Below are 25,147 nucleotides of genomic sequence, written 5' to 3'. Positions count from 1 at the left end.
ACGCTCTGACAGCCTATGATTCTATTATTCATAACAGCCCTAGAAAAGGCAAAGCCTTACACTTTCACTTTGTGCTGTCAGTCAGCTACAAGCGATGCTCCTCCCTTTCACCCCGGTCTCCACTGAACTGCAGTCTCACAGTATGAAAAGCAAACAGACAACGTGCTGAGATTTCCAGATTTCAGGAGGAAGGGCTCCTGGGAGACATCTAATGCAATTCACTTCAGAAGCACAGCATTGGGCTTTAATTTCGCAGCACACCAATTTCTTCGCAGCACACTAATTGGAAATGTTGTTTGTTGATATAAAGTATTTCCATTTACTTCTCACCTTGGGTACACAATCTGGATTCTTTAAATTCTCTAAGATTATTTTGGGATTGTTTCATCATTCAAGTAATTTAATGTAGAATTTATAATTATGTATAGTGATTGGTGAAAGAAAAGGAAGCAGTTTGTCTTACCTGAAGTTCACACCAAGCCACCTCTACCCAAGTCTCAGTGTCCAGGCCTTTATACACAGTTTTGAAGGCTCCTCTGCCCAGTTCAATATCGAACTTGAGGAACCTGCCTCCAGGAGAAGTAGCTACAGCCTTCATCTCTGCCTCCTCCTCCTGCTCACGTTCCCGCTCCTTCCCCCTGTGGGTGGGTGTGGAGGAAGGAGCATCCTTGCCAGGCTCCTGGCTGGAACTGGGACAAGATGGGTCATGACCCAGGGCAGCACAGGATGAAGCAGCCCCTTGCTGCTGGGCACTGCTGGTGAAGACTGAGTCTGAGGAACGCAGCTCCAGGTGGGGTGCACTGTGAGGCGCCTCAGGGGGCACCTCCACATCATCGTCCTGCTCACAAATCTCAACACTCTTCCTGAAGAAGCGCTTCTCCCTCCTCAGTCGTTTCTGACCAGTGTCAACTGGTAAGGAGGGCGTGGAGAATGAAATTGGTTTGACTGCGGACTCCTCGCCCACCTGGCTGGCTTCCCCTTCTCCTCCTCCTCCTCCTCGGATTCCTCCATCCTTGTCTCCTGTCGCTGTCCTCTCCTGAGTCTGGGAGGAGGAGAGGTCTGAATGGGTGCTGTGTGCCCTCTCCCTCTGTTGGTTGGCCCTGCCCTCCCGCTCTGTGTCCTCCTCCCTCTGTCCATCAGGTTTCTCCGAGGAGTCCTCGGTGCCTGTGGGCTCTCCTGGGTCAGTAGCCATGGGGAATGGCCTTTCCCACCCCTCCTGGACCTCCTCCCCCTCCTCCAAACCTTTGCTCCTCCGTCAGTCCCCGTCTCTCTCTCTTTCTGTGGTCACCCACTCACTCCTTCTAGTCTGTCAGGCTGTTCTTCCAGTTCTTCCTTGGTTAAACTGGTGACCCTCTCCCACTTTTGCTCTGTTCTCGTCCTCTCTGTCTCCTTTTCTCTGATTTTTATGGCAGCACAGGAATGTGAGACCACAGCTGTTGAAGGATAGTTTCTGTCCTCACTTTCCTCCTCAACATTTCCTACATTTTCTTCATATCCCACTTACGGTTAAAACAAAAAAAAAAAAAAAAAAAAAGCACACGTCTCCCAGCTCTTACTAACAAACTAAACCAGTTTTATGGAGTCTGTTGGGAAAGATGCAGTGTTTTTCTTTCAAATTGTTGTGTGAATATCTTCAAGTAAACCCTGCAAGACATAAACAAAACATTTCATTAATATTCAGACAGTCAGAGGAGAGAACTGCTGTCATGTTGTTGAAATTTTTAGCTCTCTAATAAGAATGCAAGTGTTTATATTTGATGAGATACATTTGAATAGTTCAGAGGGTGCCCAATACTTCACACGGACAAAATGAACCAACATCAAAACATGTAAACTGACAGAAAACTCCTCACAGCACCTCTGTAAGGAAGAGGACCGTCAGAGTAGCCCAGTCAGTCTGAGTAAATCAGGGGTCTCAGGGACGAGTAGCTCACCCCCTGTTTAAGAGTAACTCACCCAAAGGTTCTGAGAATATAGTATCTACAAACCATGGCTGCATAGTACAAACCTTAAGCAACACAACCTCACCTCAGTTAATCTACTCCAAATGCAACTAAATCAAATACACAGACATCTCCACCGCTCTTCATCACCAAATAATTATTTTGTCAGTTGTCAGTCAAATGAGTTACCCTGTCAAGGTTGTTTACATCAGATATGCCCTTGGCACCATGCACTGATAATAACTCTTCTGGGTAACAGAACAGATACAAACTAAACTTTTCCAAGAAACTGGAAATATGTTGCCATGGATTAAGTGAGTTAAGCTGTGGGCTTCAACTTTTGTCAAATTAAGTATATACTGAACTATTTTATGTTCCTGTTATGTACCATTGGATATACTGACAACTATTACTTACTAATGAGCTTCTTTTTTCTCTGATTTCTAAGCAGATTTATGGATATCCATTTGCAATGGTGTTATCAGGTCTGTGTGTTCAGATTTGACTGAATCATGACTCACTGGTGTGATGTGATTTTCAGATGTTTTTGGTACAAAATGTGAGTTTTGGATATTGATATTTGATAACTTGTTAAATTATCTTATTCGTCTGATTTGTTTTGGAGATCACTTTGAGTGTTTTGAAACAATATGTGAATAAATGTAACCAGTAATGTAAGACATGAGTGGCTCTCAGCCCCTTCTATTTTGCCAAAGTAGCTCTCAGAGTGAAAAAGGTTCAAGACCCCTGGTGTGAATATATGTGTAAATTAGACAAGAGTGGATATAAAATGCTGAAGCGCTCCACTAAGAAGAGTCGTAACTGATTTAACAGCTCTCTCTTGTAAGACCATCCACTGCTAATTTTTTCAAAAAATAAAAATGCTTGCCAAACAAAAACTTCATCTTTGTTATGGTCACAAATCTGACATTTAAACCAGAGTCTTCAAAGAATACCCAGCTGGCCTGGTCAACAATTACACATGCCTTCATCAGCCATCAAATGCACATTAATCAGCATCTTGTGATTTAAGTTGTGTTGAACGGCTCCATTAGTCAACAGCAAGCTGCAGTTAGCAGGCGATCCCAACCATTAAATATGGATGATGAACTATGGGCCGGTTGGGTGTGAATAATTCATACGCAGAGGGACTGTCCTGGAACTGTACTGGAGTGACTACCACACATCTGCAACAAAGGGCTCATAAATATACACAACTATGATTATGATTCAAGTCAACCACTCAGGCATGGTGATAAGACACAGTTTCAAATTGGCCCTCCGCACTATCCACTGCCAGCAGAAGGTGAAACTGAACACAGCAGGTTTCCTCTGACATGGCAATCCCCCTGCAACACCGTAACTCATTCACAGTTTGGGGTTGTGTTTGTGTGTGAGAGCGTCTATGCAACTGGAAGAGTTTTGACATCTTTATCTTCAATTCCCCTCTATCAATCTCCATCTTTTCCTCGGTATTATATCTCCTCTGGCTTCCGGCAGCCAGTGATCTCTCACCAGCCAACCTGAAGTTACTCTGAAGCCAGCATCTAAGAGAAAAGGTTGGGCCACCAATTATGAATGCAGCAAAACCCAAAGTCACCGTTTGTGATTTAGGATCTGAACTTACAGGAAGAGGACGTGCTAATGCATACCAACAACAAAAGCTGTACTGAAAGAATGTGGCTGTCCTGAGAGTGTAATGGTGCAGTAAATGGAAAGTAAAAAGTGCAGTCGGGGTCAGGGTATTGGCTCACTTTGCATATTAGTTTACAACACATATTACTTTACAAATGAACACGTGGGACTGTCAAGGGCCACTGCCATTAGGCGCCCCTGTCTAGGGTTACAGCACTCTTAGCTATGAAGGCATCCACAAGAACCACATATGGACAGTCAGTCTTGGTCCCTGAAATGTGTTCCTCACTGTCAGAAGGGCTCAGTCAAATTCACAGCATTAAGTCTAGACTTTTTCTTCAGTTTTAATTAACAAGGCCCACCGTGACCACCGGGGGCTCTTCCAGAGGCCCACAGCAGCTATTATCTCTTTTATAACGCGGTCATTAACACTCACATCAAGCCTGTTGTCTCTCCGGGCTTGAAGCAAAGGAGTCTGATGTGCAATGCTAGTAGCTGTCAGTCAAATTAAAGGCACAATAGGTTGATATAGACCAACTGCTAAGAGGCCTCTGGGGAACAAGAAAGATTTCCAGTTCTGCAACATTCTCAAGACACAGACACAGACACAAGAAACAACCTGTAATTAGCATTAAGCTAGTAGCCTCCCTCAACACACTCCACAACTAATGCAACTATGATTAACACATATGGGTGGTCAATATGGCTAAAATCATCAAGTACATTACAGCGTTTGTAATTTTAAATTGTGATATAAAAAGTTACAGAGTATACTGATATACAGGTCCTTTTCTGGGAAAATTGAAACGAGAAACCATTAACACATTACATAACCAAATGGGTGGATCTTTAGGTAATCCAGTTCATCAATGACAAATCAATGTCCTCCATTGTTATCACATAAAATCTTGCAAATTCAATATTGCCACAAAGCTGTCCTGCTCAAACATTACAGTGGTAGCTGCTTGGATAGAAACTGCATGGCAAAGTCTCCAGTTATCATCATACTGCTCAACGCTACTGCAATAAAAGGGCTGCAGCTGTTGCTGTTCCGTCAATCATATTCAAATCAGGAGACAGTGAAAAAATACCCATCACAGTTTCCCTAACTTCATGGTGATGTATTCAAACTGCTTTTTCAACAACAATTGAAAACTCAAGAAAATCAACAAAACCAACAAATCCTTATACTAGAGAAGATTGAGCCAAAGAATATGGGTCAGTAAATGATTAAACAATAAATTAAATTATCAAAATTGTCTTCATTGTCTATCACCTACTCATTTTTGCACACAATAAACCTAAATAACAGAACAAACTGCTGATCTAAGACTTCATATACAACGATGATAATTAAAAGGAAAATTATTTGCGTTTGGGTGACCCAGAGTGTACAGTGAGACAATAATGTACAGTGAGACTAAAAAGGTAAAGGCTAACAGGATGTAGGAAGCATAAAGGTGGAAAAACAACAGGCGATAAAGAGAGGGAAGTTGCCCTTTAAACAGGAGCTTATTCGCCTATGTCCCCAGGGCAAGGAGTTCCCATGAAAGCCACATACCGGACAGAGTTATCACAGCACATCAAACACGTTCAGCCCCATCACTGTCTCTCACACCCGCCCAGTCTCCCTTCCAAACACACAAACATAGACAAACACACACACACACACACACACAGATACAGATGTCAGATACACACCAGCGGGCTAGAACAAACTTTGTGTTTCACTCTTTTTTCTCTCTCTCTGTTCATCTCATACTCGTTCTATCTTTTATTCACGGACAAAAACACACACACAGACACACACACACACACACACACATCAAAAGCAAACCCTCACTCGCACCCAAACTGCATGTCCCCTTTCAATGAAAGAATGCTGAGAGGAATTTCCTGACACCAGCCAAATGACCAAGCAACTGCCCATGTGGGCAAACGTGGTAAACCAAAGTTGAAGATAACAAAACCTACGCCACAGCCGAAACTGTGACATCTCGCTTCGGCAGCAAAATGACCCCAGCATGTCGCGTGCATCAAATTCACATGTCAGAAACATTGTCTGTTAATTTTTCTATCGGCGCTGGAGTACATGAGAACTGAACATCTGACATGCTGTGCTCTGCCTGCCCTCCAGGCTTCTGTGAGGCTCCTACATGGGGAGAACACCTGCAGCTGCCTAATCATTTCTGAAATGTGCAGCGAAAATCAGTATGACACCTTTGCTTCGCGACTGCCAAGGATGTGATTTCTAGTCTATTCTGAAAACCCAATGAGGGCCATGTTTGTTTTTGCTTGAATTTTTCATCATCCGCAACCAAAGTTTAAAGACAGGGAGAAAGAAGCGCTACATACTCTTACCATTTCTCAAAAGTGCACAAATCAAAGTCAAATTCGTTGCAATCCTGTTGCACTTTTTTTCATCCCTCACTTCATGGGGATACACATTAATCCCCTGGAACCAAACTGCCGCTAGAAAATTAGGCACACAGACAAAGGACGAGCCAGGGGACTCTGTGTGAGTGCGCGCACACAGACAGCAGCAGTTTTTGAGGGGCACATGCAGATGAAAAGAGTGAATAAAAAATGGCGAGGGGGACAGGAAGGGATTGTAGTTGGTGGGAGCAAGCGGACAGCAGAGTTTCAAACAGAGAGAGAGGGAAGGAGAGATGGCGCGAGGGGGGCCGGCTAGTAGAAGGGGTGGGAAAAATGTGTGTGTGAAAGAGAACAAGAGAGAGATAAAGAGAGAGGGGGGGGGGGGCACAGACAAAAAGTGGGCTGGGGGGATTTCGCCTGATAAAATATGTGCCAATGTTTGTGTGAATGAAAGCAGCGACTATAGCTAAATTTCTGCCTGAACAAAAGCAGCTACAGTTGTGCATCGAGAGGAGAGGAGAGGAGAGGAGAGGAGAGGAGAGGAGGATGAATACTATTAATGGTTGGACAAGGCTGAAAACATGAGGTGATTACATTAGCATAGGAATAGTTTCCGTTGGTATGTCCACTGTCACAGACTAGGAGCAGAAGGCCAAGGGAAAGGTACTGGCTTGCTCTAAAAACAATGCCTTATACTAATACTATTAACTTGCAATCTTCCAACTTCAGCACAAGCAAATACGCTTGTGCTGAAGTCTTTTAACAAGGTCTCTTCTTCAACTGCCAGCTACAGTAGTTTGCATATTATCCCTCTGATGATCACTGGACTGAGTGAGCTTTGTTAAACCAAGGAGTCAAAAATGAGTGCAAAGGTTCAGCAGTGACACTTAGCTGGAGTCAATATGAACTAGAATTACCGCCTCGTGGTTGTATGTCTCTGCCAACCAACAAAGACGCAGGGAATATAGTCACAATCTCCCCCTCCTGAGTAACAGCATTGAATAATGACCAGAAGTGTTTTTTCAGAACATTATGATGTCACAGTGAAGTTCACCATTGAGCTTTTGGATATAAAATATCATCACTTTATTATTTTATTCTATTACATATTGATGTTAAATGGTTTGTTTGGCCAAAAATTTGTTTTTTGAGGTCACAATGACCTTGACCTTTGACTTTTGGCGACCAAAAAAGTCCAAGTGAATGTTTGTGCCAAATTTGAAGAAATTCCCTTAAGGCATTACTGAGATATCGCGTTCACGAGAATGGGACGGACAACCTGAGTACATAGTGCCTCTGGCCCTGGCTGTCGCCGGCGCAGAGGCATGAAAATCAGGTTGAATTTAGCTGACTCAGTGTTGTGTAGATCAAACCCAAACAAAATTCAACCCAATGCCTGCCTGTGACAGCAACCTTTCTAAAATATGCTTCATGCAACACTTGAACCTATCCAGTCCTGTAATTCAGCATTCATGCCACAGAGATTCAAAGAGGAGACGGAGGCTGAGTGATGTGGGGAGTCAGGGCAGAGGTAGAGCAACTTCTGAGGGCTGCTGGCCAAAACTCAAACAGGCCCGATGTCAAGCAGCAACTTTTCTGAAGAACCACAGGTCTGCATCTGAACTCTATCGCTCAGCTATTGACCACACTGGCAGGTAAAAACAAAGACCATATTTGTTCAGTGAGGCCATGTCTAACAGGCCATGCAGTCACACCGGGGTACATTACTGTAAGTGGCAGGTGTAAACCTTCAAAGGGCTGACTTTGCCTGTGCTGCTGTCACATTGAAAAACAGGAGGCTGTCAGACTCAGACTATGATTGTGTGGCACAATTACAATTAATTACAATGTTCAGGACAAGCACTGCTCAACATGCACCGCTAGGGAAGAGAGAATGCTACAAATAGAAAGTGAATGTCTTCATGAATATATTTTGAAGAGCACCCTGAAAAGCACCATTCATCTAGATCCAGCACAGACATTTAAGAACAGTGTGTGTGTCCCGTCGAACAAGAAAAGACAATGAAATTAAAACGGCTCCTAAACTGATTAGAACTGATCGCACGACACATGGTTCAACACATGCTGCTTCCCTGTCTGTCATCGGTCTGGCTGGCGTTTTGCAAATCTGATGAAAAATATCAAATCCTGGCCACTAGAATCAAACACACAATGATTGTTCTCTTCCCATTAGGGAAACTCAAGGCTGAAAACACAACAAGGACTATTGTCCAATCCAGGTCAAGCATGGGAGAGTGGAGTGTAGGTAGCACACACAGAGTACTGTTCACTGACAGAGAAAGAGAGGGAGACAGAGAGAATATGTGTTATCTAACCCCCCTTTTTCTCTTTTTCATTCCCCCTCGGCGAGCAAAACCATCCCATACCACAGGATTCCCCTAATCCAGGTGAGAGAGAGGCTCCTTAATCAGCCAATGATGAATCAGGATTACATGTTACTAAAGTGGCTTACTACTCCTGGAGCTCATATCAACAACTGAGCCCCTGTTATTACTGCAAATGGTGTCTAAACCTTTATGGATGATGGAGTACTCAGAGATCAGCAAAGCGTTGATTTCAGTCGTTTAGCAAGTGTCAGCCTTTTTGAGGAAAGAAAGCATCCTCCCTAATGTTTTGAGTACTCCACTATTGCTCTCAGTGGGGATATCAGACGCACTGTTTTGATATATATGTAGAATATCAGTACAAGAGTTGGGGAGGGTATGATTTGCATAATACATAATTTATGGAAAACATATGCAATCCCCAAAAAAAGCCAACGACGAATGTACTTTTGCTACCTTTAGGAGACATGGGTGAAAATGAAATTGTCTAAGGTACACATCCTGGTAATTAAATAAACACCACGACGTGACTGGCCATGCAGTGTTCACTGGCTCTGAGGCAAAACGCAATTAATGTACGTTATTTATAGGCTAGAGCATATACAACACAGTGATGCCTGGACATGCAAGCACCATGAAATACAGCTATTGGCCAGCCGGTAGCTCAGCTGACTTTGTGAGCGTCAGGCAAGCGGTGAAAGACACAAAGTACAATCACCATACAGGGCAGAGCGTGGTGACCGAAAGAAATGACACAACCACAAATCAAAATCCCCAAACCTCCTGGCCGTCGGTGTCCCGGGCACAGGCAAATCATTCAAATGATGCGCTGAACTGTTGGCGTCCGAGGGCCTGTCAGCGAGCCTGCCTGCCCGCAGGTCTGCACTCGACTTGAGTGTTTTTACACAGCATCATTTATTTCGGAATAATAAGCTGCAGTGGGAGAGGACCAATACCTTAATAAGAAATCCAGTGGTGCTTTAAGAGAGTGGACAAAATAATAGTAATAATAATAATATGTCTCGCCAGGGATCACAGTCTGACAACATAACGTGACGAAAATTACTATTGGCAATGTAATAGAAAAATAACAACAAAACATCACTCACCCAAATGCAACATCGTAGCTCGTCGGTCCAGCGATATACTTATTTAAAAAAAACAAAAAAAACAAGCCGCTCAGCCCAGACAGCTAGCTAACTCACCGTTAACTGGATTTTTTTATTTTTTATTTTTATTATTATTATCAATATTATTACTCCTATAGATATTTACAAACGTTATTACACGAGATTTACAATGGGCTTTCTGCCTACAAAATTATTTTACACCCACTGAAAAAATACATTTACAAAAGCTTTAGAAAAAAAAAAAAATTCGCGGGTCGTGTTTCTGTTTCTCTTTACATTTCGTCCGCTTGCCGCGGTGCCGTCGGCTTGAAAATCCCCACCGGAGCCGTCGAGCCTCGGTCTGTGTGGGAGACGGGCAGGGAGCACTTGGTGTACGTGTGCTCCAGCTCAGGCGATGCTGGCCGCTGGTCCGCAGATTTCCCCGCTCGCTGCTCGGTGTGTCGGCAAGTTGCGCGACCGGCCATTCATGTGTGCCCGGATAATATCAGTAACTTATGTACATAATTTACAACGCACGACTCCGACGGCCTTCAGCAGCTTCTCGTGTGTACTGAGGCGCTCTGCCTGCCCGTTCTCACTTGCCACAGGGCTCATCATCATCATCATCATCATCATCATCCTCATCCTCATCCTCATCCTCAACAAAACCGACAGTTCGCTTCCTCCGCCACAAGAGGGCAGCGGCGCGACGTGTTTACATCAATGCTTGTTATGTGACTTTCATGTTGCATTCAAGGCTGCTCGTAACTTTCAGGTTCAGAACAGCAGCCGTTGTCATTCACCTGTTTTGCCATAAATGACAATAACTAAATGGTGTGGTAAATTATACCGTAACCCTTCTTACGGTATGTGGTGGTTTTTATTTTAAAGGTTTAGATACTGTTAATTTAGATACTATTAATGTATGGTGTAGTAAATAAAATATCTGAATAATATGCAGAGGTGTGTGTGTGTGTGTGTGTGTGTGAGTGTCAGTGGTTAAATATTAAAATAATCCATTCCAAAGACCTGCATTTCAAATCTTACATTAGTAAAAGTATAGACTTACTATCAGAAAAATGTACCTGAAGTATCAGAAGTACAAGTGCTAAATATAAGTAAGATGTATACTGTTAAACAGTGTATTACATTGGATTGCTACTGCTGATATTAATGTGAATGTGGCATTTTACTGTTGTAGTTGGTCAAGATGGAGCTAAATTTAACATTACATGGTAACCTTATATGACATTGTCTATGCAAATCATGCTTTGTATTTAAAAATGTAACAAGTGACTATAGATATCCAATAATTGGGAGTGAATAAAAGATACAATATTACCCACTGAAATGTAAAGTAGGTCACATGTCACTCAAAATTTTACTGAAGTACAGTAATTGAGTAAATATAGGCTCACTTGTTTACTGACCACCACTGGTCAGAAATGGATTCTGTGGAAACAGAATTTACATCCTGGTTCAATAGAGACTATTTATATTTACTTACCTTTTTTTGTCCAATTCTTATAATGTATGTAGAATTAAAGTTTTGCTGTTGTGACACTCTAATTGCCACCAGGGGAACAACATGCATCTTATTGTTAACCTTAATTGCGACACAAAGACTGCTAAATACATTCATACATACATACATACATACAAATACATATATTTTTTTCACTTGAATGGGAAAGTGTGTCCAAACGTCTGACTGGTACTGTCTTGAGAACACTTGTTTAAAATACAACTCGAAATCACAATTTTTAATTTTTCTCACAACACCTGAAGGCCACATAACACATTTCAATTGAACAATGAAATTCATCGTGTTTGTCACCATCACGTTACAGTCCACCGATTCAACGGGCAACAGTGTTATGTGATGTACCTTAATTCACTGTCAGACCTGAAATCTACATTCAGTCCGCAGTGCTTATCCCCACCAGGGCATATGCTTAGTGAAGCACGTCTTGAGCAGAATGAACTGAGTAACCCCTTGTGAAACTTTGACTTTTGTCGCCCTCTGGTGAATTTTTTCAAGTATGGCAGTGGATTCAAGATAAGTCAGGATCCAAGGCAATAAAAACACAAAATAATATTCGTACATTTTTTATTTATCAGCATTGTCACAATATAAACACGCACTGTGGATGCTTTGTAGAAAACTCTCGACACTTAGAGGTAATTTAGCATGATCCAGACAGACTTCTGACCATATATATAAAATTATCTTTTTATTTTCATGAATCAAATGTTTCCGTCATGTCAGGCTTGCAAGACGCCAGGTGGATACATTCAACATTTAAAAAAAAAAAAGAAGCATACACAACCACACATTTTGGTTGAATCTTTTAACCAAAGCACTCAGTGGAGAGATGCTTGCAGGCCTGAGGCAACATTAAAACCATGGACAGTGTTATGATAAACAGATGATGTAATTAATCCGTCTGGCTAGCTGTGTTTTTTAAAAAATAAAGTATTAAAATAAATATGTTTATCAAAAGGAAATGGCTGACAGGAAATTTGTCTAAAGAAATCTGTAAACACATGGCAAGCAATATGTGCTGTGCATCAAGTTCTAAGGAAATAATCACAGCTAATACTATGCATATCAATATCACGAAATAACATACATCAAGGATGAAAATATATTAACTTATTTAAATATAAATCTGCACACAGATCTGCATCTAAGAAATTCTTTTAAACTACTAGAGTAAGTCAAATGTTTTCCTTGTGCTGATCTGGATTAGGTTTCCCATTGACTTAGTGTCAAACTAGTTAGGTGTGTCTTTTGTTGCTGGACATCAAAATTCCTGTTGCTCAAATGCACAATATTGACACCATGCAGGCAACCTTGAAAACAGGATATATATCCCTTTCCAACAATGGCTTTGGAAGACCTACTCCAGCTGTATTCATTCAGTCACTGTTACACTTTGGTCATCAAACATTTGGCCTCTCAATTTCCCCTTAACCTGACAAAAACATTTTCCAATTTTCTACAACATTACTTCAGCTCAAATGTGGCCCACAAAGCTCAACGAACAATTCTTCAACATCAGGAATCCAGCAATTTTAAATAGATCAAGTCAGAAGACAATCTTTGAAGTCAGCTCATGCCTCCGCCATGAGAATGAAAACGAAAGGTTATGTGGCCCAAACCCTGGATGGTAACAGTCATTCAGCAGGTCCTTGGTTTTCTAAGAGTCATTTGGATCCACTGCTGCTGCTACTCCAGGTGTTACTGTGCTGTATGTGAGGGAGCACTGTGCAGAGTTATCCTTCCAGGGGAGGCCGAAGGGGAATACAGCCATCCATTTCCAGAGACTCGGGCCAACCTTCATACTTGTTGCTGCTCTTACTGTTTTTCATACGCTAATGGGAGCAACCACAGGCACACAAAGCTGATTTCAATAATGAACAATAATTACATTTTTCTACCATACTAAACCTGACTGAGTTTTCAAATTCATATATATTTTTAGCAGCCTCATATGGCAATTTAACTATTAATATTAATTGTGAATACTTTTAAGTTATTAGACTCATAATTTCTTCTAGGCACTTTAATGTACTAACCACAGAAGTTTTCAAAACTGCTGGCATAATATGCAATAATCATAATAATGGTTTTGGTTTTGTTTGGAAGATGGTCATCTCAAAGTGAATCTAAACATCAGACTTTTTAAGGACATTTAGGCTTTTTCTTAGACAGACTTTCTGCAATTCTGCAAGCTAAGCCAACAACACGTCAGCTGGTGTGCAGTACTACTGTACAGTACAGTATTACCAATATTACAAGACTTTCTCTTGTGATACTGGCAAACAGGTATATCCTTTTCTTATTCTACTGCATATCATTAAATCAGTATGATACCATTTTAACTGTAAGCAGCACATCTTGATAATACTGTCTGGTGAGTTGTTTTTAAATTGTACTTTACAGAACGACACAGGGAGGATATATATATATTTTTTTACCTCAATAAGCAGATCAGCATCACATAAAAGCAGCTGATTAACTCTACCCTCAGACTTTGTTCAGCATAAGTAGTAATTGTAACATACCTGCTCAAAAGGACTCTTATTCTCAATGCCTTTGGCCCCAACGAACACCCAGCTGTCTCTGAAGGCCAGCTCCTTCACTGCCGTGCTCCCAAGTTCCTCAAACAGCCGTCGAGACTCGTCGTTCAGCCTGCCAGCAGAAATGAGGATAAGGTGACAGGTTAATGTTTATTAAGTGGGTTGTCTCTTCTTCTAAGCAAAAGGCTTTCAGGTCAACCATAAGATCTTCACCTCTGTTAAAGTTTATGTTGATATTAAATGCAGGCTATTACCATCTCTCAGCTGGCTGCTCCTGGGCTTTATCAAAGTCTCAGTGGCACTTTGTGGTTTAGCTGAGGTTTAACAACTTTACAACCCTGATAGGTTTTTAAACCATAACACCTTTGAGGACATCAGTGACGATTTTATGATTATGCTCATTTTGTTACACCTAACGGCATCAAGTGTTCATTAACTAATGTGCCAGCCACCACTAGTCACATAAATGTAATATTAAAAATAAAATCTTGACTCCTGACACCACAAGGGCACACTGTCATCCACAGGGCATTTTGTCTTCAAATTCTCATTCTTGACTGCACTGCTAAACTCCTTCAGTGATAATTGGAGCTTTTGCTCTTTTTGAGTACTAAATGTCAGAGACAGCTGTGCAAATTGCACATTAATATTTTTGTAACATTTTGTTGAGCAAGTGACTCCTCAAGTTAACTGGTGTCAGGGATACCAACTCTAACTTGTGGAAAACTGTTGTCTGTGCTTTAATGCACAGACAACAGTTCTTATTATGCATAAGATTTATTTTTCAGTAAATTAGTTCACAGTATGTATTTAATATTAAAAACTGTGGAGACTATAATGTTGAATTTGGCTTGAAAGATGACAGCAGATGAAGTGATAGGCACCAACTTTTGGATTTGAAGCTGGCTTGACATGGGCACTGCTATTTAATAAAAAACTATTTTCTATAGCAATGCCACATAATTATTTTATTCTACAAAAGATTTTATGACATGAAATATCCATGACTGACAATTTCTCTATGAAAATTGCTTTGAGGTGTTTCTCAGAGGAAAACCGTGGGGTGTTGAACTGGAACAGACATCACGTCATGGATTCTTACTTTGTGGCTGGATCATCAAAGGAAGCCACGAAAACGAGCGTTCCTTCATGGAGCGGCCGCAGAAACTTCAGCAGCTCAGAAACATCTGAGAACGAACATCAGATAAGCCATGAACTGCGGTTTATGGACAGTTACTGTAGACAGACAGTATGTACCAGATGTGAGACACATACTATGCATTTGGTTTTAATTACCTCCTGCCCACATATCAAACGTCTTTGTGTCCAGTAGCTCTCCTGTTACTCCTGAAGCCGAAAATCATCAGTCAGATGTTACAGGAACAAAATTAACAAGATCTTAAAATATATCAGTCACATGCAGTCTGTTAAAATGGTTAGGACTGTCACTCCTACCATTCACCAAAGCTATGTTTAGTCCTCTGCCAACGTTGTTCTTTACACTGCTCACCAACCTGTGAGACACATCCACAAGAGCTTGAAACACTAGCTGAAACGCTTTAGGAGAACACTTCCCTGCAATGCGCAAACACGCGTTAATCTACACACTGAAACGCCGCCTGGCACTTAAGAAGCAATAAGAAATACAAAAAGACTACAGACAAAACCAGAGAAATGACGAACAGACAGACTGAAAGAATACTTGCATTCAGCTCCCCAGACAGACATGTAGACCTGGTTATGACAGCACAGAGGAAAAAAGGAACAGACAGTGAAACAAAAGCAAAAAAAAAAAAACCAAAACAAAAAACAGACAAATGAACATAGGAAACAGCACGGGAGGCAAGAACATAGATGAACAGAGAGGTATTGATAAGGACTGAATCTCACATCTTGTCCTCAAGGCAGATTTTGGGGCCGATGACGTTGGCAGCACCAGACACCAGGCGGAAAGCCAAATGTTTTGGGGGACACGGGGCTGAAAGTCCACATTTATACCTTCGAGGACGGGGTTCAGCTAAAATATATGAAACATTAGTTGGTGGTGATAAGGAGGAAGATAATAATGCAACATTATCAACGTGATATGTGACTGGAGAGTCATTTGTACTGTATCCTCTATTTACCAGGTGTTGGTTCCTCACTTGCACCTGAAGAATAAATAAAAAATTTTAGACTCAAACTGATAATCTCATATCAGAAAAGCTTTGTTTGATTGTTTTATACACAGATGCTGTCAAACATTCATCAAGGTTAAACCAACATTCATAACTTGACCTGCGGGTTTCTACTGACAGTTAATGTCATTTATTTGATGGTATAATCAAAACCCGTGATGCAGTTGTGTCCGTCGGGAAAAGAGGTTTGCCCCAGAGAAGAAAGAAAATATTTCTTACTTGATTTTGTGCTTTCTCTGTATTCTATTTTTTAACTTATTATTAATTGTTTATTCATTTTTAGCTTTTATTTATTGGTTTGTTTTTTTTTATTGTTATTCCATCTCACTTTAGATTAATGTTTTGAACACCTTGATATGTTCATTTTAAGTCTTTTCATGTGAAGCACTTGACGCAGGTACTTTCTTTGTTGTAAAGCACTTTGAATTAAATTTCTTGTATGACAGATGCTATACAAATAAAGTTTATCATTATCAAAAGTATCATTATCATTATCATTATCATCGTCATCTCTATTGCCTAAAACATCATAAAATAGTGAAAAATGCCCATTGCTGTTCTGCAGAGGCCATGGAGATGGCCTCTCAAGATCTGGTTTTGTTTGACCAATGTTGTAAGACCCATAGATATTCAATATTCAAATCAAACAAAACCAAAAAAAAATTGCCTAAATCTTCAGCTTTAACAGCTAGAACCAGTGACTGTTAGCTATGTAAGTTTGATAAAGTTTTCAATAAAGTTTGTGTCATTCAACTCATCAATTCATCGTTTCAGAACTACTTCTCTTACCACTGAAGAAATGCCGCACTGATGAACCACCCTCTCCTCCAAATAAAGTGTTAGCTAGCAGCCAGGTGAGCCCCACCAACAGCAGCACAGCTACAACTCTCAGGGGGCCTGTCAAGGGAAATAGGACACACCAGTTCAGGCAAAAGACACAAGGGATTACAACCGGACCAACAAGTTCCCACCAGAATGTGATGGAAATGTCAACCCACCTGTTAATCTCATGATTCACTTTGTCATAGACCTGGACAGAGATAAAGAAAAAAAAGTGAAGTACAAATACTTAAAGTTTGCAATGGTTGAGTAAATATACGCTGCTACTATGATATATTACTGTTTTCCCCCAACTTCTAACTTGAACTTCTCCAAGTTCATTAAAGTCTTGAAGGAAAAGAGCAGGTATTCTTTAAGACCGACTTTTGTGAATAATAAAATGTAACAATTAAAACCATAACCTTTGCAATAAAACTATCTAATGGTCACTTCATTCAAAGTTTAGTTTAGGATTTTTACATCCACAACAGCACGCGTTCAGGTTTTGCACAGTGACCAAGCAAGATGGCTCTGAAGAGATGACGTTTGAGGGAATGACATGAACTCAAACTCTCAGAAAGAAAAAGACAACAAGTAATAATCCTTTTGACAAAAGTATTATTCACTTACTCATGTAGTAAAAAATGAGAAGCGGCAGATCTTACCTGCTGTGTCCACGCTTCAGCCGAGTATCGCCTTTCTTTTTACCTGTAATGAAGGGTACAAAAAGAGCTGTTGCTCTTGCCACTCAGGACTTTGATTATTTCTTGCGCTGTTTCCTCATTGAGACGTTCATGGACTACTTCAGCTTTCCATATGCTCACGCTACCATTACACACGTGTTATTACCGCACTTTCGACAAGCGTAGTGGAAAATGTATGTTTGGTGTATAACATTTGTCTTCCGGATGTATTGCCAAACCCCAGCCCGTGATAACAGAGTCTGCGCAGGGAGGCTCATGTGACCAAAATGTAATTTTATGCTATGTTCAGGAGCTGTCGGTAGAATAAATAAACACCAGTTATTCTTAGTTTTGAGTATCCCCGCATTATTCTAAGAAGCTGCCTCTTGTGTTAACCCCAGTTTAACATAGCTACGTCTGTTGTGTTGCGCATTTGTAGCAGTTCGTTTTCAAGTAAAACCATAAGCAATCATTGTATAGCTACTATTAAAGGAGTTGAATGTATTACATTTTTAGGGAAGTGATAGCTGCGTGGCATTTTTCAGCCATTATGTCAACAGTTTGTTGACATGTCTGTAGTTCATTTCAAGCTAGTGGGAAACATCATCGCTGACATAAATTTCCGATGTCTCCGACTTGGAATTACAAGTTAGAGGCTGAGCTGAACGCCTTTTCCTATTCGGTTGCTCACAATTACGCTTTAAACGACAGGACTTGAATGCGCCAACCATTAAATTGTTGAACGGATATTTTATAAAGCCCAACTTTCCTTCTTTAAATCGTCACGAACGTCACCACACCATAAATGAATAAATACATATATGAATAAATAAATAGATAAATAAATAAATAAACTTTTTTAAAAATCTAACTATCGCGAGATCACAGCACTTCCTCCTTGTGCACGCGACCGCTGCTTGAAAATCAAGATGGCTTCTCACAGTGCGATGCTCTCGATGTCCAAAATCATTTCTCCGTTTTGGGGTGGACGCCTCGGAAATACAGCTAAAGTAAGACAAGATCTGATGCTCTTGTCATGTGGGCTGTTCGCACTGTTGTGTGGCTCCAAATGAAAGTCGTTAATCGTATCCGAACACAAGGTCATAGGGTTATTATCATACAGTTGAATTAGCAAGCTGTCATACTTCTTTTACATCTGTGTTTTCCCTTCCCTTAGCTTGACCCAAAATGCACCCTAGCTCTGTCCTGTCATCTCTGCCTGCTTCTGAGCCCTCGAATCTAATATTAACCTAATCCATCTCTTTAATTTGTGTTTCAGGTATTCGGGACAGCTCTGACAAGTCACAGGAATAAGACTCTGCTCGCTGTGAGTGAATCAGATTGTCTTTGCGGGTTTCTGTCTTGTTAGAATGAGTAGATGTGATTTTTGTCAAGTTGTCACACCTCAGCACTGAATGATTAAATAATGGATGTGAGGCCATTAAAAAAATCACTCCTACTCATTTATTTATTTATTTATTTATTTCCAAGCTGTATGGTTTTGTGGTTAAACTTTGGAAGTGGTTGGGTGCTTCTTGTATCTGTTTTATTGTAACGTGGGAGTTTTATATATGTTTTTCCACCCTCTTTTGGGAGAAGTGGTTGTAATTCCTTTGTATGTACTACTATTTGAATTTAACATGTTTCTTTACGCAGTTGTCAAACTGACACTTGTTCTTCTGCTTTCCTTGCTGTCCATCTTCAACAACAGGGAGAACACATTGTAAGTAACCGACTGTAGACTAGATCACTGCCATCCAATGAACCACATACCTTCACCTTGATTATACTAGGGCTGGGTGATAATATCACAATAACCAGAGGAATTTCTTTAAAACATTGATAGAAGTGGGTTTGTGGGCTCTGTGGATGTAGTGCGCTCTGTCTCTTCATGTAATCCCAGACTGACACCATGATGTTGAGATCAGGGCTCTGTGGCAGCCGTACCATGTTGCAGAACTTTTTGTCCTTCTTGTCGCTGATGATAGTTCTTGGTGACAAGAGGATATGTTCAGGGTCATGGTCATGCTGCAGAATAAATTTGGGTCTAACCAGACTAACCTCACTGATGCTATTGAATGATGGATAAGAATCTAAACATTTAAAGTGCTTAAAACCTTTGTACTGTCTGTACTGTGCATCACAACTGTTTCACAAATAATGAGTATATTTAGGAATAATGACCTATTCCATTGTAATTTTAGTTGTAAAATGTTTATTGATTCAAATATATACAAAAAAAAACTAAAATATGATGGCAATATAGACAATAATGATGTCGTGTCCAGCCCTAAATAAAACTAATACTATTGCTATCATGATTCCCTACTTTTCAGGCAGCCAGTGTTTTCTTTTTATGCAACTACAGTATAAAAGCTGACTTTCACATATTTGAAAATCGCTTGAAATGGTCATTCATCCAGTTATTCCAGATTATTTATCTTTTTTTTTTTTTTTTTTTTTTTTTACAAATTCCATTGTTATTGAGTTGTAATGTGGTGACATTCAGAGGCAATTTTGATATCTTCTCCTTCAGCTATTTTGTAATACAAAATACTTTTTTTGGCAAAACAATCAAAATTCAAATGTCTGAGTATCTGTTAAAGCACCACAAACCAAGATTCCTGCTGGCAGCTGCTTTATCATACAACAAAAATGGATCTGACAAAAAAAATAGATAAGAAAAGCAACAAAATTCTAACTGTGATGGATGACCCATCTTAAGACGGTGACAAGTCTCCATAAGGTGGTTTTCATATTGTGGCATTAATTTAGAAGAGGTGGGTGAGACCGAAAACACATGGTAATATATCAGCAATATGTATACAGGTGATTTGCAGTTTATGAGCTAAAAGTTGCAAAAGTACCCGTGCTTTTGTTGAAGTTCATTGCAATTAATACGGTTAATAATGTGTAACATGCCAATGTTACAGCCCCCTCCTGCAAAGTATGGAGGCAGACACACTGTGACCCTCATACCTGGAGACGGAATCGGTCCAGAGCTGCTCAATCATGTCAGAGAAGTTTTCAGGTTGGTTAGACTAAAACTAAATCTTGTTCAAAAGTGTTGACCACAGAGAGGCGAGGACTGCCTCAACATGTGGTTTGTAACCATGCTGTAGGTTCAGCTGTGTGCCAGTGGACTTTGAGGTGGTGCATGTCAACTCTGCTGTGGAAACTGAGGATGATATCAATAATGCCATCACTGCCATCCGCCGTAATGGAGTTGCCCTCAAAGGTAGGAGCATGAAATCACGAAAGACGGAGCTGTGAGCTGACAAGAGCTGTGAGAAGCATGTTGTTCACAATATGACCATGACACTATAATTTAATTGTGACATTGCTTAACTCTCCTGATAGGTAACATAGAAACCAAACATACCATGCCGCCATCTGTGAAATCCAGAAATAATCTCCTGCGGTAAGAGTTACAATGAAACATTTAGTTCCCTTGATAAGTTTCTTCCATATTTTGGTTGTGTTAGTTGACCCATAGTTTTTCCTCTTTCTCCCCCTCGCTTGTTCTATGTGTGTCAACAGCACAAGCTTAGACCTGTATGCTAATGTGATGCACTGCCAGTCCCTCCCCGGAGTCCAGACTCGCCACAAGAACATTGACATCATGATCATCAGGGAGAACACAGAGGGAGAATACAGCAGTCTGGAACACGAGGTCAGTCAGAACAGAAACACAATCAATTCTACTGTCTGCCGCCACACACACACACACTTGTACTCCCTCTTTAAAGACCTCTTTTGTCCTGCTTCTAGTTCCCTCTTGAAATAGGAGTTAGATGGCATCCACACACTATTAAAAATGCAGCATTTATTTACCGAGCGAAAAAAAGTGGGCAGAATAAAGTAATGTGCTGATCTGATAGGCTTACCTTATCAGCAACATGAAACAAGGACTACATTTTATTAACTTTTAGAACAATACAAAACAAGCCTAAATTGAATGTTGCTGTGTGGACTAGGGCTGGATATCACTGATCTCGCTGTCTCTCGTTCCGATTCAATTTCAAGTCCAGAATCAATTTGATTCAATTTGAATTTTGATGAATCAGTAACTTCAGATAAATATGACCGTTGAGTAAAGTGCTTCTGATAATTTATCCATACTTTCTACTGCATTCAAATGGTGAGCAACAATGTTGTTTCCTTGAATATAAAACTGTGTGTAAAGCCCACATTATCAGCAGAGGATTTATTTTCCCTGATAAATAAACATGAATTAAAACATGCTGTGTACATTTTTGTTAGCTGTAGGTGTGCAAAGATGAGCAGGAATAATGAAACACCTGCATCACTTACAAGGGCGCCATCATAATGCATATTTTAAAATATAAATGCTGACCCATATAGCTATGCATGGACTGTCAGTAGCAGATGATTCAGCTAAGTACAGCACGTCCACTTTTAATGATCACTTTGAGTGCTACTGAAAGTCTGCTCATGAATTCATCTGTACCGTTTGTGTTCACAAGACGTCAGCCTGATATCTGCAGACAGCTTTTAGCCGGTGTTAACTCAGGCACAGGGGCAGAGTAGAATCCACACACTGTTCACTCTTCTTCCACGGCTTCACAAATCTAGTAGTGGAGGTAATATTTCTTCAACAAACACAAACAGAGCTCAGATCAGTATGCAGACTCTTTTTTTCAGCCTATCCCCCTCATAGATGTGACCTCTAGATTTGCTCGGGGATAGCCAAGCTCACCTCACAATCCTGAGTCACGGCAGTCGTGGAAACTGCAGGATCTGCATAGACGATGGCACAGTTTACAGAACTGTCATGACTGAAGACGGCTCATATTGTCAGCAATCATCTACTTTACTTTTTAACTTAAAATAACCATATTTTGCACTTTGTAATAAAAGTAGACATTTTACGCATCATGCAGCCCTAACTGGACCACTTAAAAGTTAACACTGCATACACATAACATTTACTGCAGATACACGTTTTAAATGATTTTAAAACCAGTCCTAATGTGTACACATTCACTTGGTATATAGGTAAGAAGCGATGTGTAGTGTTTAGAACTAAAGTCTATGGCCTTCAATCTGGTCTTTCTAGTCTTTCTATCATTCATTGGTTATTCTCCTCAATGTCTTCTTTTAGAGCGTATCAGGGGTAGTAGAAAGTCTTAAGATCATCACCAGGAACAATTCCCTCAGGATCGCTGACTATGCCTTCCGACTGGCCAGGGAGAAAGGTCGTCGTAGGGTCACTGCCGTACACAAGGCCAACATCATGTGAGTAACTCTGTGGCAAATGCATCCTACCAGAGCTGTCTGGCCTCCTGAGTCTCAGGGATGTTGAGTGTGGCCTTTCTGCTCCCAACAGGAAGCTCGGTGATGGCTTGTTCCTGCAGTGCTGCAGAGAGGTGGCCTCTGGTTACCCAGACATCACATTTGACAGCATGATTGTGGACAACACCACTATGCAGGTGATAGTTGATACGATTTTTAATGCATTCAAGGAATGTTTGTCAGTGTGGCTAAATCTAAATTATTTATCTGCCGCTGTGTTTGTTTGTGTTTTTAGCTGGTGTCCAAGCCCCAGCAGTTTGATGTGATGGTGATGCCCAATCTGTATGGGAACGTGGTGAGCAATGTGTGTGCGGGCCTGGTGGGAGGGCCCGGCCTTGTGCCTGGAGCCAATTATGGTCGTGACTATGCTGTCTTTGAAACGGTGAGTGTTTGGCAGTTCTCAGTTAGAAGGCCACTGTCTCCTCTGTTTTTGAAGGATGAAAAATGTATGAATCTTGCCTTTCTGATATATTGTAAATCAGCGTTTCAGCTCTTTCTTGCCCTATTTTTCTGCTTCTCTTAGGCCACAAGGAACACAGGGAAGAGTATTGCGGACAGGAACATTGCAAATCCCACTGCCATGCTGCTAGCCAGCTGCATGATGCTGGATCACCTCAAGTAAGCTTTTCCAGATAAAATACTTTCAGTACATACCTTCCTCTGGTTTCATCTGAGACGTAATGTTTCGACTGTGCTACACCAGCAATGTAAGTAATGCTCCTGTATGTCTCCAGGCTTTATGATTATGCAAGTTCGATCCGGAATGCAGTCCTCACCACTATGAATGAAACCAGGGTAAGTTTTTCATCACTGGTTGGTCCTGTCCCTCATCTGTGTCAGGAGACTCCACCGTGCTACATTTTAATGGCATATTGTAATGTGTTAATCTACTTGTTTCTTTCTTGCAGTTGCATACGGCTGACATTGGTGGCCAGGGCACCACATTAGAGGTGGTCCAGTCCATAATGAGAATCATCCAGAGTAAAGGGCAGCTCACATCAGAGCTCTAAACCACCGCTGAGGCCGCCTCGTACACACACACACTCATCAGAGGTGCGAGTTTGAACAGGTGTCTGTATGTGGAACAGGTGTACAGTATGAGAGAAGGATGTCCATGCATGTTTGTTTCCATAGCTGCAGATCTTTATCACTGACATCACATTGGTTCCAATGGTTCACCCAACTTACTGACCAGTTCACTGTACAAACGACCTTTTATCAACACCTGTGTGTTTCACGTATAATAATGACCTTCATTGGACTGTTGTTAAAATGGTTTACCTTGGATAAAATGTAATTATCACTCCTATTAGATGATAAATCCTACAGTAAGGATAGATTATATTTCCTGAGTTCATCAGGTTCATTCAGTTGAAAATCTGTATTCTAACAAATTGTAATGAAACATGAAGTATAAATCACCAAACACGTGATGGGGTCAGAAATATCTTAAGATGAGCACACATTGTCTACACACATCTTTTGAAATTCCCTTCAATGTGGACCATTATTTATTTAAAAACCTAAGATAATGTTACAGCATCTCTCAGTCAACCAAAATGTCTTCATTTCATGCCTTAACATTGTTTTTGTCATTTTGTCAAATTGCATATTACATAGTGTACTGTCCTGTATATTCACATCATATTAACTGTACTTTAAAAATGGTGATGTAGCTTTTTCATTTATACTGTATCATCAGAGGAGGTGTACATCAAGTAATTACTGTCAAAGTTGAACTTTTATGCTCGTGCCATAATACCTATGTGTGGATCATGTCACAGGGTCTATCCCTGTTGTGTTAAATGCTAACCAGGCAAGAGCTCTTAATGATATGAAAAGACTGGTTTATCATGTCTGGAGGTGGTCACTATATACTGTATAACTTAAATATTATCAATAAAGAAATAATCTGAAGTTGATCTTTTTGGACAGAGGTTTAGATTTGAAACATTTCTCAAATGAGATTTAAAGCTAAAGTCAATACGTTTTCTCCCTATAAATTCCCGAGTGTACCTATCTAAAACTAATGCAGTCTAATCCAAGAGTCCTGCAATAAATTCTTGTGTTCAGTTTTTTATTGAAACAGTTTCAGAGAGGTGTTGAATCAACTGTATGGTTATTTTGGAAGCTGCAGTTTGTGATGTTGTTGAATTGTACTGTGTTACACTGACAGGTGTTCTATTATTTTTGCTCTATTATTTTGTCCACTCCACTACATCTTACAAAATGATCATGAAGTTGAATCAACATCTTTTTAAAACGGTCTCAACAAAAACTAGCGTTAGGTATTTATTTACTATGGGACTCTACAGACTTAATTTGCTTTAGCTAGATGTACCTAATAAAGTGCCAACTGACTGTCTATGTCCTTTGTAGAACGGGAACTTCTTATTGCTAAGATCATTTTAAATATATCTTGATTCTTTGCCTCTGCTTCTTACAAAAAAAAAAAAAAGAAGCTTTTCTCTGGCCCCCTGCTTGGGATAAGGATTATTTTTGCTCCAAATAAGAAAAAGCTCACTGATCCTTCTGTTTGTTTTACAATTTCACGCCTCATCAACATCTTACAAGGTTGGATGATAAGTTGCTGTTTCACATTTCATCACTAGGTGGCAACACCACTTTCTAGAGCTCCGGACAGCTAACTTAGAGCAA

At 40.5% G+C, this 25,147-nt stretch overlaps 3 protein-coding genes across 12 annotated transcripts in view; 1 reads left to right on the top strand and 2 right to left on the bottom strand.

Annotated features, from left to right (window-relative positions):
* wnk3 (WNK lysine deficient protein kinase 3) overlaps positions 1-10,058 on the bottom strand; it is a 37,940-nt gene extending 27,882 nt beyond the window's left edge. For 7 of the 9 annotated variants that reach the window (XR_011690828.1, XM_071476136.1, XM_071476140.1 and 4 more), the window contains exons 1-2: positions 9,409-10,058; positions 464-1,644 (exon numbers count right to left, since the gene is read on the bottom strand). Coding sequence is in view for 8 of the 9 variants with exons in the window: in XM_071476136.1 (XP_071332237.1) it covers positions 464-1,192 (729 nt within the window). In the remaining variant the exon portion in view is untranslated. The remainder of the gene's footprint in view (positions 1-463; positions 1,645-9,408) is intronic. The other 2 variants (XM_071476143.1, XM_071476144.1) reach the window with 1 other exon arrangement.
* Positions 10,059-11,501: 1,443 nt separating this feature from the next.
* fam3a (FAM3 metabolism regulating signaling molecule A) lies at positions 11,502-17,437 on the bottom strand. Its single transcript, XM_071476135.1, has 10 exons — positions 17,156-17,437; positions 16,670-16,701; positions 16,461-16,568; positions 15,621-15,644; positions 15,385-15,511; positions 14,950-15,008; positions 14,791-14,841; positions 14,597-14,681; positions 13,480-13,606; positions 11,502-12,786 (listed from the first exon to the last, which is right to left on the bottom strand). The coding sequence occupies exons 2-10, from the start codon at positions 16,680-16,682 to the stop codon at positions 12,688-12,690; spliced, it is 693 nt and encodes a 230-aa protein (XP_071332236.1). The 5' UTR covers positions 16,683-16,701; positions 17,156-17,437; the 3' UTR covers positions 11,502-12,687.
* A 627-nt stretch (positions 17,438-18,064) lies between these two features.
* On the top strand, positions 18,065-24,411 carry idh3g (isocitrate dehydrogenase (NAD(+)) 3 non-catalytic subunit gamma). 2 transcript variants are annotated; one of them, XM_071476133.1, is made up of 13 exons: positions 18,065-18,183; positions 18,453-18,500; positions 18,885-18,896; positions 20,107-20,204; positions 20,296-20,411; positions 20,534-20,594; positions 20,714-20,846; positions 22,299-22,432; positions 22,524-22,626; positions 22,725-22,871; positions 23,013-23,107; positions 23,224-23,284; positions 23,398-24,411. In XM_071476133.1, exons 1-13 carry the CDS (start codon positions 18,103-18,105, stop codon positions 23,497-23,499), a joined length of 1,191 nt encoding a protein of 396 aa, XP_071332234.1. In that variant the 5' UTR covers positions 18,065-18,102; the 3' UTR covers positions 23,500-24,411. The 2 variants fall into 2 exon arrangements, with proteins under 2 accessions (XP_071332234.1, XP_071332235.1); XM_071476134.1 differs by lacking the exon at positions 18,885-18,896.
* The last annotated feature ends 736 nt before the right edge of the window (positions 24,412-25,147 follow it).

This window comes from Trachinotus anak, unplaced genomic scaffold (genome assembly GCF_046630095.1).
Source record: "Trachinotus anak isolate AG129_WGS33_773 ecotype Australia unplaced genomic scaffold, CSIRO_AGI_Tana_v1 ptg000004l, whole genome shotgun sequence".
In the NCBI taxonomy this organism is placed as follows: Eukaryota; Metazoa; Chordata; class Actinopteri; order Carangiformes; family Carangidae; genus Trachinotus; species Trachinotus anak.
This window is presented reverse-complemented; position numbering and strand designations above follow the sequence as displayed.